Here is an 18,820-nt window from a genome sequence, read left to right as displayed (position 1 = left end):
TGAGAAAAGGGGAATTTTCAGGAGATGGGGTGAGATGGACAGGATAATTGTGGAAATCGGTATGTTTATAAATGATGCGGTAGACAGTTTGTCTCCAGAGATGGAGAAACTGAGATCAAGAAAGGGGGGAGAGGGGTCAAAAATGGACCAAATGAATTTAAGGGCAGGTTGGAAGTTGGAGGCTGGAGGCAAAGTTGATGAAATTGACGAGCTCAGCATGGGTGCAAAAGGATCTAGTGCTTTCCCGGTGTATATGACGAAATAACTCTTCTCTGACTTCAATCCAGTTACCCAGCTTGAAGCCCAAGAAGAATTTGTTCAGCACTAATTTGTTCAGCACTAATGTAGTCATCAGTGTAGCGCAGAAAAGTTGGGGATCATTACCCGTGAAGAACTGTTTAACATGGACGACAAAAAGCCAGACCAAGCTGGGGCCCATGGCTATACCTCGAGTTTGGAGAATGTGGGAGAAAGCAAAGGAGAAATTGTTGAGGGTCAGGCCCAGTTCTGCCAGAAGGAGGAGGGTGGTGGTGGAGGGGAACTGATCAGGTCTGTTGTCAAGAAAGAAGTGGAGAACTTTAATGCTTTCTTGGTGGAGGATAGAATTGTATGGTGAAAATGAGCAGATCAATGCCAGGGAATTGAAAGTTGTTGAGGAGATTGAGAGTATGTGGTGTCACGGATGTAGGTGAGATGGGACTGAACCAAGGGGGATTGAATGGACATGAGACATGTGGACACAAGTTCACTGGGGCAGGAGCAGGCAGAATCAATGGGCCTATCTGGACAGTCAGGTTTGTGGATTTTGGATTAGAAGGAAAACAAGCAGTATGAGGTAAAGGAACTAAGGTTTTTGCAATGGATGGGAGATGCCCAGAGTTGATGAGGTGTAGGACATCTTGATGGTCTGAAAAGGGGTCCTTTTAAGTAAGAGAGGTATCAGAATTGCTGTCTGGCCTCAGCAAGGTAGAGCTCAGTCTGCCACACTGTCTGTCGATTTGATGGTGAGGTGCAGAGAATGGAGGGAGGAGAAGAGAGTGGAGAACAATGTGTTCAGAGGGAGTTCAAGGAGGAGAGAGGAATGCTGATGTCAGCAATTAGAGATGAAAAGATCCAGAGCAGGCAGAGAACCAGAGTGGGTGCCTTAAGAGGACAAATGTTGGAAATGAGAGAGGAGGTCATTGGTGTGGGGTGGGGAATCCTTGCCAAAGAAGTGGGCTCATTGATAGAGGTGACAGAAAAACTGCTGAGGGTCATGGTGGGCACAGAACACACTGAGGTGTGAGCAAAGGGGGACAAAGGTAAGGTCCTTACTGAGGACAGAACTTTTTGCCTCAGAGGGGAAGGTCGGAGGGAATGTTGACTTTTGTCATTAAGTGTGGCCAAGTGAATAACAATTGATGTTCAAATTGTCACAAAACCCCCAGATCAGCTACTTGTGTAAGAAAAGCAGGTAACTGGTTAAATGGTATCACATTAGAATGCTAGAAGTCCAACTCAAAATGCTGGGGAATGGGATTGCGTTGAGAATGAAGAATTCTATTTCATAACAGTACCCAAGAAGCTAGCCGCTCATTTACCTGAGTACCTAGTTGTTCAAGTCAATGTTTTGCTTCGATTTTGTAACCTTAAACTTCAGCAGGCAAATATTAAATGACCAGCAATATACAGAGCTGGGTGTGTAATTCCTGGCTTGTTCTGTTCTTCAAGGTAATTCTACCTCTTCTTCTTCCAGAGTGTGTGAGTGTGAGCCCCACAGAGAAACTGACGTACAGGAACATCTCACTGAAATTCTACAAGTAATGTCATCTTCATTTTAAAATACAATTTTTACTGATCCAGTTTGACTGGTTAATTTGAATATATGAAATCTCTAATGTGAAAGCTTTAAAAGCTTAGTATGTATTATGCAATGTCGTTCTCTGCATTCTTGAAAAGATATTGAGATGTTGGAGGTGGAGCCCATATCTAGTGGAAGAAATGATAGAGCCACATCCAAAGACCTGGGTTCAATCCCAGACTCCTGTATAGTCTGTCTGGTTTACGTGTTTTCCTTTGACTGTGCTTTTCCTCAGGTGCTCCAGTTGCCTCCCATATCACAAAGAAGTGTTTATTGGCAGGTTATTTGGCTGGCGTAAATTGTTCCCAATGTGTATGTGAGTGGTACAGTTTGAGGAGAATTGATGAGGGTTTGGGAGAGTAAGTTGCAGGGAAAATTAAGAAATAGTAATGTATCATTTCTTAATGTATGCATTACTAAATGACAAAAGGGGACTACGTGTCTTCATAATCTAAAAAAATTAGTGTAGGAATGGCATAGTTTTGCGAGCTGCAAATGGACAAAGTGGAGCTGCTGGCTGTTGGATACAGTGCAACAAATGCAGGAGGAAGCCATGATGTGCATGTATTCTCAGTGCAGTACAATTTCTTTAAAGATTCTTGGATTATGGTCAAAAGTGAAGTAGTCACGGTTTGGCTAAGTGAATAAGTACATGGTGGTTGTTTGGAATTGAGTTTGTTTAATATGAACAGGATTGTTTGCTGTCTTGATGGGAATATATTGACCCAGATGGGTTGGCACGGTAATGTGTTTCTGTTTTATCGTTACTTTTGTGAGAAGTATTCTCGGCTGTCTGCACTGGAGACGTGGCGTTATCAGCGCCGAAGAACTCATGCATGTCTGCAGGATTTTGGACCTCCTGTTCTTAGGTTACAGATATCCTGCTGACTCACAGCTTTCAGTGTCTGTAGAAATGTTTTCAAATGAAGCATGGAAAAACTTCCAATATATGAATGGTTTCTGTTTACAGTCAATTAACTCCCACATCACCTGGTTGTTGTCATCAAACCTGTTGTTTCTTGGGAGAAAAGCCAAGAATCTCTTGATGGATGTTAACTGTGTTGATTCTAAGATAGCTTAAGGTATGGTTACCATGGTTCCTATTAGCTGAGAGATAAAAGGTTGTCCCTGATGGGCTGTCTTGAACAGCCAGCTTTGTGAAATCCTTAAAAATTTCACTGATTTTCTTGCAGCAGCCTTACTGATACTGGTGTCTTGGGAACAGGTGATGAAAGTAAGTGGATTAGGCAATGATCTGTCCAACAGACACCAATATTGGTCTGTATAGTATTTGGTATATAGTAAGTATGCACATTAAAATACATTTTATCCAGGTAACTTCACAATCTGAACTTTTTTGCGCCAGAATAGCAGGACCCTCATGGATCTTCCCAGGAACAACAGACTTCTTTGATGCTTCACTGAGCCAGGAGCTCAGACCCTCATATGGATGTTGCAGCCCTGAGTGAGACCCATTGGGAGGAGGTGACTAGCTCGGAGAGCAAGTGTTGGGGGCACCTTCTGCAGAGGCAGAAGAGTAACACACCTTTATAGCTGTGTTTTTTGCCAGGAAATCTGAGCTGGTCCAATATTTCTATATTAACCCACCCCCACCCCCCGTGGAATTAGTGAACACTGTGTGACCCTTCTCACAAAACCAGCATCTGTCCACTTATTGCATTAGCACCTGTTGATTACTTGTTGATGGTATGAGTCAGGAACTTGCAAAGGTTGGTTGGAGTAGGTTAATTACAGGCAAAGGGGCCTCTGGCAAGTAGGGTTTTAAAGGTGAGTTAGTGAGAGCTAAAGGTTTGCATGTTCCTGTAAGTGAAGGGTAATGCTGGTAGGAGTCAGGAACCCTGGGTGATGAGAGATAATGAGGTCCTGGCCACGGGAAATGAGAAAGAATGGGTCAGGTACAGGCAGGTGAATCCCTGGAGAACTATAGGGGATACAGGAGTGTACTGAAAAAGAATATCAGAAGGGCATAGAGGAGGAAATGGAATATCTTTCGCAGAGAAGATTAAGAAAATTCCAAAGAAATTTTATGTATATTCTGAGAAAAAGAGCAACGGGGAGAGAATAGGGATCCTCAAAGACTTCTGTATAGAGCTGCAGAAGCTGGACGAATCAATGAACATTTCTCCTGTATTTACCATGGAGAAAGGGGTGAAAACTTTTGAACTAAGAAAAATTATTGGAGTTCTTGGATGAGTCCGCATTTACAATTGAGAATGTGCTGAATGTCTTGAATGATATGAAAGATGATAAATATCCAGAGCCTGATCAGGTATATCCAAAAACACCGTGAGAGGCTATGGAGATAATTGTGGGAGCCCTGAATGAGAGATTTGCATCATTAGCCATGGGTAAGGTGCTGGTAGACGATGTTTAAGATGGATGGAAAAGAAAGTTTAGAAGGTATAGACCACCAAGTCGAACCTGTGTGGCAGGCAAGTTATTGGAGTAAATACTAAGGGATAAGAGATACATCCTTTGGAAGGACAGTGGTTGATTAGTAATAATCATCATGGCTTTGTGCCTGTTTTATGAACTTGATTGTGTTTTTCTAGTGTGACCAAGAATAGTAATGAGAGTAGGTGGTAGATGTGGTCTTTGAGAACTTCAGCAAAGCTTTTGATGAAGTTCCACTTGGAAGGCTGATCTGGAATCCATGGAGAGCTGTTTCCATATGGAACCGTGCCAAAGGCAAAGGGAGTTGTGTCGGGTGGTTTCCTGGATTGGAGACCTGTGACCAGTGGCCCCTGGGGCCAATGCTGGGCCACTTGTTTGTTATATCAAGGGTATGATTGAGAATGTAAAAAGTCATCATTTGGAGATAACTTGAAAATATATAGAATAGTGGACAATGAAGTGCATTATCAAAAACTACAGGGAGATTTCGATCAGCTCCGTATGGGGGTACATGGTCCCATGAAAGGAGTCCCTGGTGGCTGGTGGTGAAGAAGGTTGGATGGATGGATAGGAACAGTTTAGAAGGTTGTAGGTCAAATTCTGGCCGATGGAACAAGCTTGGGTGGGAATCTTGTTTGGCATGGATCAGTTGAGCCAAAAGGCTTTTCATGTGCTCTCATTCTGAAGTAATACACTGCCTTGGTATTGTAACCATTATTCCCAAATCCCTCCTGTAATGTTGCTACGTCCTTATTCTATAAATCTCCTCCAACCCTAACAACATTCTGAAATGTTAATGGTTCTACATTTCTGTGCCTCAAACCAATAACTTCTGGATTTCCTCTCCACTTTGCTGCTGAAGACAGTACTTCAATATGAATTATAGAGCAGGAAAACATGCCCTTTGGCCCAACTCATCAATGTCAACTAGTTGTCTACCAATGGTAGACCTGTCCAAATGTCTTTTAACAATTGTAATTGTACCAATCTGTACAGCTTCCTTTGGCAGCTCATTTCATATACCCAAAACAATCTGTGTGCAAAAACTTACTTATCAGGTCCATTTTAAATTTGTTTTTTTTCTTACCTTAAATATATGCTGCCTTGTTTTAGATTCAATTACCCTGAGCAAAAAGACAATATTTATGCCCCTCCTGATTTTATATACCTGCCATGTCACACCACGGTCTCCTTCGCTCTAAGGGAAATAAAGTCCCAAGCCCTCCATTCCTGATAATAATCCTTGTGATTTTTTTTTTCCCCCCTCTGCACCATTTCAAACTTAATAATCTCCTTCCTATGTTGGGTGACTAGAACTACACTGTTCCAAATGTGGTCTCTCTAAAGTCTTGTACAGTAATTTTTTTGTCCCAGTTTTGGGATATCTGCTTGGAGTTAAATATTGTCAGAGGAGTGGCAATAAGCATTTTATGACAAGTTGATGTTTAATGCAAGTTGTTTCATATGGAATCCTCAAAAGCAAGTTGATGCTTATGCAATCCAGGTGTAATTTTTGTGTCATACCACGTGTACTATAGAGAGAAAAAAAAAGGTCTGAACAAATTTGGCTTTCTGACAATGTGATCCTTGTATGGAAATTAAGATACTTGGGAGGGTTTGTTTTGCTTAACTGATTTTTAAGTTCACTAATGCCTCATTGAAGAGATGACATAACCTCTTGTGACTATTCCACAAGAGCACTTGTTTGTTTCTGTTGAGGTACTAAAATTAGCATCCATTCCTAGTCAAGTAGGGAGAAGTCGCCTATGATTCATAATGTTTTCATCTTGTTATTTCCATGGTTTTGTCTTTGGAGAATTTGGACATCTGGTTGAGTGGTCAATGGATGTATGTGAGTCAATGCCTCAAAGTGAGATTACAAAAGTAGCACAGAATTGACAGTATGGGGAGAGTTATTGTTACTCTGCTTTATTCCTGTTGGTACCAGCTGCAATGGTAAATGCTGTATCTGGCACAGGAGGAGGCCATTCATCCCTTTGTGCAGTGCTTTGAAAGAACTATTCAGTACTCCTATTTTCCTGTTGAGTTTCCAGGACCCTATTTCCTACCCCACTTCACCACCCCCAACACTTCCTTTTGAAAGCTACTCCTGAATCTGCCTCTTACCATCTTTGCATGAGGCACTTTCCACGGTTGCAATTCCATAGTTGCTTTGTCTGTGTCTCAACCCATTCCATTACATCAGTATTGTTGCCAAGTCTAATTCTGATCCTCAGTGGCTTTGGTTGTGGGTGGGTTGCTTCTATGTGCACTTCAACCGTTGCGAATATCTGACCCTGCCTTGAATCAGATTGGTTAAGTGCTCAGACTGTGGATTACTGTGGATTAGCTTTGTCTTGCTAACTGGTTCATGTCATCACTGGAAAAATTAATCGCAATGAGTGAAAAGGGAAAAGAAGATTTGCAAAGGCAATCTCTTAAATCTGATCTGTTTGTGTTTTTAGGCTTATAGATATTACCATAACATTTAAACTGAAGGCCATTAACATTCAGACGATCATCAACCACGAACTTCCAGATTGCTACACATTTCATATTATAGTAAGTGCTGATTATTTTTAATTTTGCTTATTTATTTTTCTCTCTAATGCGGGAGTTTAATGTTGAGCTTTTTTTAATTAATAATTGGAAGGCCAAGTATTTGCTTTTCAGATAAATGATATAGAAATCTACACCAAAATTATTGAGGAATCTAGACCTACATTAAGAGCAATATAATAACTTTGGGAGAGGGTGGGACCACTTAAGGATAGAGAAGGGCAGATGTATTTGGAGACAGGTGAGATCCTAAATGAGTAACAAATGAGATCTGTGTGTAGTTTGGTAATATTTTATGGCATTAAGAGGTTAAGGAAGTAGTAGTGTTGGCGTCACGAAGATCATTGAGTGGATGAGTCCTCAGGCTTAGTGGGATGTACCTTGATTATTGAGAGTGGCAGATGATGAGATAACTGGGACCTTGCACAAGGTCTTCATATCCTCACTAACTCCAGGGGAGGTCCCAGTGGAATAGTGGGCAGCTTATGTGAAATAGGATTCTGTAGACCGCCAAGTGTCACATCAGTGGTAGGAAAGCTATTTGAGAGGTCCCATAAGGATATAATTTAAGAATTTGGAACACCATGGCTTAATTAGGGGCAGTGAGCCTGGCTTTGTTATGGGCAATTCATGTCTTCCTAACTTGACTGAATTTTTTGAGGAAGTTGTAGGTGACTGATAAAGGTAGAGCTGTGGATGTTTGACTTCATGGTTTTCATTAAGGCTTTTCATAAAGCTCCTCATGGTAGTCTTATCCAGAAAAATGAGATGCATGGGACCACAGTAACTTGACCGTTTGGATTCAGAATTGGCTTAACTATAAGATGTAGATGGTAGTGGTCTGTGGTACTTCAGGCTACAGGTCTGTGACTAGTGTGTTCTACAGGGGCCTGTACTAGGACTTCTGCTGTTTCTGATGAATATAAAAACTTAGATGAAAACATAGAAGGGTGGATTGGTATGTTCGTAGACAATACAGAGTGTGTGCACTGTGGATAGTTTTAAAGATTGCCAATGATACGATGGAATCTGGATCAGTTGAGGATATGAGCAGAGAAATGGCAGGTGGAGGTTAATGTGGATATAAATGAGGCATTTCACTTTGAAAGATCATGTGTGAAGAGACAATGTACAATTAATGGCAAGACCCTTAAGCCCCATTTATACTTCTGCGTCAAATGTCCGCCGTATGTACCGCGTACCCTACACCGTACCCTACGCCATACCCTACACTGTAGGGTGATGTGCACCTCCCCGAAAAAGTAACTCGAGCGTCGTGGTGACGCAGACCGCAACAACTGTGATTGGTCTGTTTGGTAGCGTTGCATTTCCTCCTACACATTTCTGGTTGCTTTTCTCCGCCTTGTCTGTACACTGATGCGAAATAAATGGTTGGAGACGATGAACCAAATCGTCAAATCTACCTGCAGACATCGGAAAATATTTGAAATGCATTTCCTCATCCATGTCTCTCACGAAGAAACTCAACACAGTGGCATAGAAACCCCACCGCCAACTAGCGTTTTGGCGGTGAATTGTCAAGCGACGCAGACACAACTACGCATGCTCGCTACGGCATAGGGGTACGCAAAAGTATAAATCAGGCCTACGGTGTAGCCCGTACACACAAGTATAAATCAGGCTTTAATCAGGCTGGACTAGCAAATTATTTTTTTTTATGGTTTCTGATCAGAATTTTGGGGCTCCAAAATTAATGGAGTAAGGGAGCATCTTCATGCCCTGGTAGTGGGTTAGGGAAGTGGTTCACTACTATTATTTGGGATAAGGAAGTAAATGCTGGTCATGCCATTCTGTTGCTGCCGCATCACACCAAATTCCATGAATTGTAAGACAGCAACAACCTGAATCTGATCCAGCTGCTCCACTCATGTCTCCGGCCATACTCCCTCTCTGAGGCACTTGCCTCCCAACAACAGGCTTTGCTAGTTGCTTCTATGCAGCAGGTTGTTATTTTGTCTCCTGCATTTTGATGGGCAGCCGTGCAGGCTGATTTGGACTGACCAATTCCCTGGGCTGGCTGTGGGGTAGATTCTCATCTTGTAGGTTGTTAGCTGGTACAAGCTGTGTAGGAGGGACCCAGTCAACAACTCACCCTGCAACCTTCTCTGTCCTACCCAAGGCAGTCCCCCACTTCACACCCCTCTCTGACCAACTATTCCCCTACTGGAAAGTGTATGTGATGACAATGGTAGTTAGCTGCAAACTGCACCCCCACTCCCAAACCCCACCCCCAGCTTGCACAGGGAGCTTTGGGAAGATGGGGTTTGCTATCTAAGAGGGAAGGGGACATGACCTTCAGGAGTAATGAGGGTGTAACAGATTTCAATTTAATTGCAGATCCTGTTTGATAACAAGGCACACAGTGGTCGGATAAAGATCAATCTGGACAATGAAGTGGTCATCAATGAATGTACAGAGCCCAGTGTTTATGGATATGGTGAGCGTACACAACAGACACCATTGTAACCACAGATCTGTACACTGATGGTTCGCCTCAGTCAATGGGGTGAATAAAGCATTGAGATTAGATTAGGATTGGCTCAGGGCTCTGGTGTTGAGTCAGGCAGACAGCAAAATTGGTGAGATGTTAAGACTGGGATACAGTCAAAGGATGAAGCAGCAGAATTGTCTTGGAGTTGGTGTGTGTAATTGTATTTAATTCAAACATAATACAGTGCTATGGGAGTGTATGGGGCAGTGGGATTGATACAGGGTTGTGGACAGTGAAAGCTATGGGAGAGTAGTGTGGGCAGGTGTACTGGTACAGAGCCACTGGGGGAGGGGTGGCAGAGGAGTGTGGGCAGTGCAACTATTATGGGCTGATGTGTTGAAGGGTGGGGGAGATGGACAAGTTTTTTTTTCCCCTGGGCAAGTGGGGTTGATATTTGGGCCTTGGGGATGATGGGAAGTGGGAGTAATGTGGGAATGCCCTGGTATAGTTACAATGGACTGAAAATCTGCTGTCTGCTTTGTAATCCTCTGGTTCTCTGGCCACATGGCTTCTGCTCACGATGATTAAGTTAACCCCCCAACCCCACTCCCACTCCCGTTCCCATTCCCACCCCCATACTATGATGAGGCTGCTTAAAAATGATTTCATGCTATCTGTGACTTTCCTTCCAAGAAGACTTGTATATTAGATAACTGAAAACTGGCTAGAGAGCCACATTCACTGTGAATGGGCCCAGTAGCTGAACAGTGAATTAATTGCCTTTGCGAAGGGTGTTGTGCCCTTGTTCTGAGAAGCTGACCCATGGGTGACAACAATATGACCTGGTCACCATTGTGTGATTTTTGTGATGTCAGCTATTAAGCAGATTTATCTTGAGGCAGTGTCTGCCCAACATGGTATTTCCAAAGGTAGCCACCAGATGCCACTATCAATACTGCTTTTACCCTCCTGTCATGATTGGGCTTTGGAAGAAGGACAGTTTAGAAGATCATTTTCAAGACATCCCAAAGTGGTCCAAGTCTTTGTGCAAAGACAGTTTTAATGTACTAATCCACCTTCCAAACTCCCCCAAATAATAACAAGATAATATGGAACAAAAACAGAAAATACTGGAATACTCCGGTCCATTCTGTGGAGGAAGTAATAGCGTTAATGTTTCAGATCAATAATCTTTTGCAGGCAAAGGAAAGAGGTGAAGAACAGAGAAAAGATGTGATGAAAGAGGCCAAGATAAATTGGAACAAATGGCCTGATATTGCCTGAGGGAGGGTGATGAAGGCTTACTCATGGTACATTTTCATCAAGGGAGGGTGTAACAAAATAGAGACAATGCTGGAGATACCTGGTAGGTCAGGCCATCCATGAGACAGCAAGACCTGAGTTAATGTTGCAGATTCTGACCTTGCCTCCCATCTGGCCAGTTCTAGCACATGCTGGAAAGACTGGTATCAGAAGTTGTAGAGTTCAGTACCATACGCTGAGCCCTGTGGTATATCTTGTTGGAAGACGAATTGTTATTTCGTAGGATTTTATTGTGCACTGTCATAATATCGTCAGATGCAAAGACACAGGCTCAGTGAGGTGGAGAATTGTATTGTCAGGCTGCTGTTGTAGAGGTGTTCTTTAAACTGATCATCTAATTGATGTTTGGCTTTTAGAAGAGACCATACTGTGAACACCAATTACAAGACATTAAGTTGGAAGGAAGTGGATGCAAGTGAATCATTGTTTCAGCTGCAAGTGTTTTGGTGCCTGGCTGATTGGAAAGAGCAAGCCAAATAGACCTGGTGTGCATTTGCTGTGGTTAGTCATACAACATGGAAACAGCCCCTTTGGCTCAACTGGCCCATGTTGACCAAGTTTCCCAGCTGAACTAGTTCCATTTGCCCAGGTTTGACCTATTTTCCCCATCATTTCCTATCAATGTACCTATCTGGCCATTAACTTCCAAAACTTTCATGTCCTCTTCCATGGTAAAAACAAAGGCGAAGTACTCATTGAGGGGCCCCATAATCTTTATAGTTGCTCTTTTTTTCCCCTTAACATACATTAAATCTTTGATTCTCCTTAATTTGCTTTGCCACAGTTATTTCATGCCCTCTTCGTGCCTTCTGATTTCCTAAAGTAAGTACACTTCTGCATCCTCTGTACTTCAGGGTTTTACTTGGTCCTGGTGCCTGTATCTCCTCCAAGAGGGCCACAATCTTGTCGTTGTTTGGAGGTTTGCATGCTTCAGTGACCCAGAGAGCTATGTTGGCTGGAGTCAGGGCTTTATGCCTTGACTCTTGGTAGAGCAAAGGGTAGAGTGGTCCACCGGTTCTCTGGGTTTGGGAGATTCAGCTCAGGGTTAACAATCCTGACTGGTAGAACAAAATTGTTACGGAAACAGCAATGAAGAATGATTCTACATCTGAATGTGACAGTACTCCTGAGTCTCCACCTGGGACCTGCACAACTGAAGTAGTGAAAACTGGGAGGATGCTACTAACACATTGAAGGAAGCTCTGAACACCGCCAGAATTAGAGGACCTTCATTGCTGCCCTAAATGCCAGTGGCGTAACAGGTAAATGACGGTGCCTGTATTTGACCTACGAATCCTCTCTCCTCTTTGTTGACCAGAGCCTCAATATCTCTCATCATCCAGGGTTCCCGACTGCTGTCAGTTTTGCCCTTCACTCTTAACAGAAACATGCAAATTTTGAAACCTTCCCACTGCCAGATGTTCCTTTGCAAAACTCTGCTCCAACTTTTGCAAGTTCTTGGTTAGTACTCTCAAAATAGACTAAAGCTAATGTTGGAACTATAGCTCGTGGACTAGATGTGTTCCTTTTTAGAACTAATTAATAACTAACAGAACTATGTTCACTGATCCCAAAGTGCTCCCCCACTGACACCTCAGTCACTTTTCTGCCCTATATCTAAGAGTAGGTCAAGCTTTACCCCCTCCCCGGTGGATCCTTGTGTATATATTGCCTAAGGAAAATTACTGGAATACACTTTAAGTTTCACCTGTCTAAACTCTTGGCACAATGGCAGTCTCAGTCTATATTAGGAAAGATAACTTCCCCTACTATGACCACCCTATTATTCTTGCTATCCTCTGCAATCTCTCTGCATATTTGCTCCTCTAATTCCCATTGACTATTAGGGGGCTTACAATACAAACCTACCAAGGTGTTCATTCCCTTGTTATTTCTACCTATTCAAAAAGCTTTAGTGGATGATTTCAGTAGTTTTATCTTGTACTACTGCCGTGATCTTCTCCTTAATCAGAAGTGCACCTCTCCCTTCTTTTTCTCCATCTCTGTCCACTGGAAAGCTCGGCCATCATTCCTGTCCCTAAGCCATATTTCTGTATTGGCTTTATCCCAGTCCAAGGTAGCTATTCATGCCCTGAGTTCGTCCACCTTGCATGTCAGCTCTCTTACATTGAAGTAACTGTAATTTTAATTCAGCAGTTTTTTTTCCCTCACTACTGCCTGTGCTGTCTACTGATCTTGCTATCATTGAATTGTCTCTCAGCCTTATTGATACTTGCGATCCCATCCCCTTGCCCACCCTTGCAACAAGAGCAAATCTTCCTGCCAGGATATTGGTCTCCTTGGAGTTCAGGTGTAACCCATCCCTCTGGTGCAAGTTACCTCTGTTCTAGAAGATATCTCAAAGGTCCACCCCTGCTCCTACACCAGCTCTTCAGCCGAGCAGTCAAGTTCCATATTCTCCTCTTTTTTTTTTTCCCCCCTCACTAGCCCATAGTACTGCGTGTAATCCAGAGGTTATTACTCTCATTATCCTTTCCTCTCCTAACTCTCTACATTCATTCTGCAGGACTCTATCTCTTTCTTGATTGTGTGTGCTAACGTGCACATCTACTTTTGATTGCTCACCCCCTTGAAACTGCTCAGAGGCAACCAGGGAGACAACACACCATCCCTGAGTCCCGTTTGCAACCATATGATCTCCTTTCTGTCCCCCTAACAGAAAGTTTCCTATCTGTGTAATCATGCCTGCTTTCCCTTCCCTGTGGAATTAACTGCCATTCTCCCCCACAACAGTATCCAAAACTGTATACTAGTTCTCCAGGAGAGTGGCCTCAGAGGACTCCTGCACTGCATGTCTATCCCTCTTCTTTTCCTAATATCACCCTACTACCTGCAGCATGTTGACATCAAACATAGCACTTAGAACAGAGCCCCTCTTCAAATGACCACTCTAACATGATCGCTCTGGTAGAGCCTGCTTCTCTTTTTATAGACCCAGAGGAAGTTTGAAACTCTGCTGATAAAACAGGAGTTCTTACCTGCCAAACAAGTCTTAAACATGGACTGCATTGGAAGGGTGTGAGATAAGGTGAAGATGGAAGAGTGAACATAGAGTCTTAGGGCGCAGGCACTTGCGAATACTTTAGAAAGTGGGAATGTCTTATAGTGCATGATGCAACTCCCTCCAAATTTGGACCCCCTCCTTGGTGTTTGATTCATTTGTTTGTTGGCCCTGCTCCTCTCTTGACTGCTGAAAGTGGCCTCTCCATTTACAGTATTACTGGACTTGGAAGGGTGGTGGAGCTTGAAGCCAATTCAGCAGGAAACCGTGGGAGGAGGGATGGGGCCTGGTGGGTCAGGAATTTGTTGCTGGGATGAGATGGCTTTTGTGAGCTGGCATAGGCATGACAGTCCAGAAGGCGGCCTCTTTGCTGTAAAGGCTTGTGATGAGGTTGGAGTGCTGGCTTTACTGGTGCTTTGATTTTAATCAGTTTTGCTAAATAGGAGGCTGTCATTTAAAAACTGTCAACTAGACTTGTATTGACTTTGTCCTGCATGGAAGAAGGGGTTAACGGAATTGGGTGTCACTAGTTTAAATTCTGCACAGCATTGTGGGCTGAATGGCAGGTCCCTATGCTGTACTGTTCCATAGTAGTCTGGTCTGGAACGTTTGGGCACATGGGATCGATGGTAAGGTAGCCAGTTAGACACAAGATTGGCTTGGCGGTCCTGGATGGTTGCTTTTTGGATTGGAGTTCTGTGAGCAGTGGTGTGTTACAGAGCTTGGTGCTGGGTCTGCTGTTTGTCATGTGCAATTAAGACCCGTTGGGACCACTATATTTTGGTCTATTTAAGTGGCTATGCCAATTACCTGTAGTTTCACGGAAACAGTTAAGACATAATTTTAAAAAAAACAAGATAAGTTATCACTTATCTGAGTAACAAATTGTGTATTTAATTGAGACGCAGAACAAATTGGAACACTACCAATACCACCACAGTACTATAAAACTGCACTAGTTCCTGATAGTTTTTTGATGGAAGTGTGTCCAGATCCTTAATACAGTCAGCTAGGGACTGCATTTCATCCACTGAACACTGCCATGTTCTTTTGACTGTAAATGAACAAAATCAGCACAGTCACTGAGTGCAGATAATGGACTGCCTTCATACAATGCTTTCAATGATTGCGACCTCCAAATATTCATTTCATTGTAATGTTTGATTGTTGTACCTTTAAATTCTTTGTACTTCCTAACTTTATGAAGTAGTGAAATTGTTTCATTTTCACTCCCGGCCATATCTGGTATCTCCAAACCTGAATGTTTGAACCCACAGTAAGCAAAACTGTTCTGAATTGTCTTACTGCTCATTTCTCACCAACTAACTATCAGTGACTATAATCACTGCTTTTTGAACACAAACACACAGAACTGACACTATTTTAAAAACTATAAATACAAGAAACTCTGCAGATACTAGAGAACCAAGGCAAAACACAAAATGTTGGAGGAACTTAGCAATCAGATAGCGTCCACGGAAATGAGCAAACAGTTGACATTTCAGGTGGAGACCTTTCTTCAAGACTATTCAAAAACTGTTTACTCTTAACGCTGTGGCATCTAATGGCCACACAAGTGGATGCAACTGACCTTGGTTCGAAACTGTTTGGCAACTCCTATCCCAATGTCCTATTCATTCTTAAGTAGTTTTAGTAGGTCTATGAACGAGGAAATATTTAATTGGAGGTTAATTTCTCTTTTCTCCTGCTCATCTCTTTCCATTCCAAATACCAGGTGGGAATGATACTGGCCTCCTGATGTTCGACATCTGTGTCATTGCGTTGTGCCTGGCGTCCTTTATTCTGTGCTTGAGGTCAATCATCCGTGGAGTCAAGCTGGAAGCCGTGAGTACACATGTCATGTCGTTTCCAACGTTAGTGGAGATGGATGAAAGCTGATAAATCCAAAGGGTCATCTGTATTTCAGGGTTTTGTAAGGTAGCTGCAGAGATAGTAGATACACTGGTTGTCATCTTCCAAACTTCTCATGGATGAGAAGCAGCAAATCTACCCCCACCCATGACATGAGTCAAAGAGAAAGAGCTTGCATACCAGTTAGCCTAATCTCAGAATGAGTAGGGGAAAAGTTGCATTCATTCCCTTTCAACAATTGTAACAGGACACTTAGGATGGGCAGAGTAGACAAAAGAGATGCTGTAGATGTGGTGTACTTGGATTTTCAGAAGGCCTTTGACAAGGTGCCACACATGAGGCTGCTGAGCAAGATAAGAGTCTATGGAATTACAGGGAAGTTACTAGTGTGGGTGGAGCATTGGCTGGTCAGCAATAAACAGTGGGAATAAGGGGGATCCTATTCTGGCTGGCCGCCAGTTACCAGTGGAGTCCCACAGGGGCCAGTGTTGCGACCGCTGCTTTTTACGATGCATGTCAATGATTTGGACTACGGTATTAATGGATTGATGGCTAAATTCACCGATGATACAAAGATATGTGGAGGAATGGATAGTGTTGAGGAAACAGAGCCTGCAGAGAGACTTAGATAGTTTAGGGGAATGGGCAAAGAAGTGGCAAATGAAATACAATGTTGGAAAGTGTATGGTCATGCACTTTGGTGGAAGAAATAAACGAGCAGACTATTATTTAGATGGGGAGAGGATTCAAAATGCAGAGATACAAAGGAACTTGGGAGGCCTTGTGCAAGATGCCCTAAATGTTGACCTCTAAGTTGAGTCAGTTGTGAAGAAGGCGAATGTACTGTTTGCGTTCATTTCTAGAGGTATAGAATATAAGAGCAGGGATGTGATGTTGAGGCTCTTAGGCACTTGTGAGACAACACTTGGAGCATTGTGTGCAGTTTTGGGCTCCTTATTTTAGAAGGGATATGCTGATGTTGCAGAGGGTTCAGAGAGCATTCACAAGAATGAGTCCAGGAATGAAAGGGTTACTGTATGAGGAACATCTGGCAGCTCTTCGGCTGTATTCCCTGAAGTTCAGGAGAATAAGGGGAGATCTCATAGAAACATTCCGAATGTTAAAAGGCCTGAACGGATTAGATATGGCAAAGTTATTTCCCATGTAGGGGATTCTAGGACAAGAGGGCACAACTTCAGGATTGAAGGACGTCCTTTTAGAACTGAGATGCGGAGAAATTACTTTAGTCAGAGGGTGGTAAATCTGGAATTTGTTGCCACAAGCGGCTGTGGAGGTCAAGTCATTTAGTGTATTTAAAGCAGAGATAGGTTCTTGATTAGCCAGGGCATCAAAGGGTATGGGGTGAAAGCAGGGGAGCGGGGATGACTGGAAGAATTGGTGGAGCAAACTTGATGGGTCGAATGGTCAGATTTTTGGTGGAGTTGCAGCCAGTAGAATAGAGGAGAAGGAACCCATTGTGTGTTTCAGCTTTTCACGTGCCTTCATCAAGAGATTATTAAACAGAACCTTGGCTGGCATGGACCAGTTGAGCTGAAGGGTTTGTTTCCATTCTGTATAATTCAGAGAATGAGAATGCATGTGTAACCCTCAGGCTCGGCCAGCACGTGTTCGTCTAGGGGAAAGCAACTTCTGGCCCCGCCAAACTCAGCAATCTAGTTTGTGTGGATGCTGCATGATGTGTTGCCTGGTTACAAATCCGCACCACAAAATATCAGACGGTACACCATATGCAATTAAATGATTGAACTTTATAAATCTTAATCTGGATAGAGGGTTAGTAAAGAAAATAAAAAGTAAAAGGGCCTATTTTAAGGAAAAAGTCTATTGCTCATCGTTAGAGCTCACTGATATGGCTATTCATCAACTATCGACCTCCAAGCGTAGCCGGCCCTCGTACTCTCGCTCCTCAGTCCACTCCGCCCGGTGGTCTTCCGACTCTCTCCATTCGAGTCCTCTCTTTCCATTGCTCCCTGGCGAAAGACTGCGAAAAACCTGGCTTTCAGACACACAAGAAAGAACAATATTTCCTCATTGGCTAACCCCTCCATTCCAAAGCCCCATTATCTCTAGCCATAACCAAACATTGCTGCTACAGAGAAACCATTTCCTTAGCAGTGGAACATTACATAGAAGCCATTACGTTAGCCTTAATAGTGAAACCTTACAGCGTGTTATGCATGGTTTTGGGAGACACTATATCAGAATTAGGTTATTGTCATTGACATAAGTTGTGCAATTTGTTGTTTTGTGGCAAGTAGTACAGTGCAGCATAACAACCTACTATAAGTTGCAATTAAAAATAAGTATTGTGAAATAGTAATAGCAAGGTAACATTCACATTCCATTTAGAAATCTGATGACAGAGGTAAAGAAACTTCCTTAACTTTGAGTGTGTGACTTCAGGTTACTGTACAACTTCCAAGCTCCAATACTATCTCTGATGGTAGCGATGAGAAGGGAGCATGTCCAGGGTGTTGAGGGTCCTTCATGATGGATGTGGTTTTCTTGAGGCATTGCCTTTTGAAGATGACTTTGGTGAGGAGGCCTGTGTCTGTCATGGAGCTGATTGTGTCTTTAACCTTCTAAAAAGCCTCTTACAATCGTGTGCTTTGGCTGCTCCATATCAGGTGGTGATGGAAGCAATCAGAATGTTCTCTGCAGAAATACTGACAGGAATTGTGAATTGGTCAGCTGGATGCAGTGGAATAAACAGGTCATTTCTGGGTTTAAACTGTTACCCATGGTGTGTCAAAGGGACTGGTGATGTGGCTCCATCTGTGTTCATTGTCAGTAGCTATAGTTTAGGTGAAGCATTCAGTTTGCTGCTGGTACAAAACTTGATAGGAGTATGGGCCATAAAGGTGTAGAGTATATAAATAGGCTTGGTGAATGGTTAAGGACGTGTCAGATGGAACATAATGGGAAGATGATGTTGTGCACTATAAGTGAAAATTAAAATAAATGGTAGATGTTAGAAATCTGAAGCAAAGGGTTGGAAGTGCTCAGCTACTCAGGCAGTTTTGGTGGGAACAGAAGCAGTCATTTTAGATCAGGGCCTCTTCATGCCCCAGGAAAGAGACAAGTTGGGTTCCAGGGACAGAAGGCTGTGAAGGATAGAACACAATTGGATTTTCTCTTGATAGGGTGAGATCTAATTGAGTTGATGGGTGTTTGAAATTTGGTTTCCCTCTTTTCCCAGTTAAAACAGCAGCTGTTTCATTCTCTACAGATGCATTTTCTGAGATTGCTAGACATTAGTGTTGAGAGGGATCCAGATGCCATTCAACAGAAATAACAAAGCTGAGAACTGGGAATG

General features: G+C 42.9%; 1 protein-coding gene across 1 annotated transcript in view; it reads left to right on the top strand.

The window, feature by feature from the left end:
• Positions 1-18,820, top strand: part of mcoln1a (mucolipin TRP cation channel 1a) — an 81,855-nt gene that overhangs the window by 40,382 nt on the left and 22,653 nt on the right. Inside the window, exons 5-8 of the mRNA XM_063036006.1 lie at positions 1,736-1,799; positions 6,721-6,817; positions 9,173-9,272; positions 15,347-15,456. Coding sequence (XP_062892076.1) covers positions 1,736-1,799; positions 6,721-6,817; positions 9,173-9,272; positions 15,347-15,456 — 371 coding nt within the window. The remainder of the gene's footprint in view (positions 1-1,735; positions 1,800-6,720; positions 6,818-9,172; positions 9,273-15,346; positions 15,457-18,820) is intronic.

This window comes from Mobula hypostoma, chromosome 29 (genome assembly GCF_963921235.1).
Source record: "Mobula hypostoma chromosome 29, sMobHyp1.1, whole genome shotgun sequence".
NCBI lineage: Eukaryota > Metazoa > Chordata > Chondrichthyes > Myliobatiformes > Myliobatidae > Mobula > Mobula hypostoma.
The sequence above is the reverse complement of the archived record's forward strand: the minus strand, read 5'-3'. Positions and strand labels throughout refer to the sequence as shown.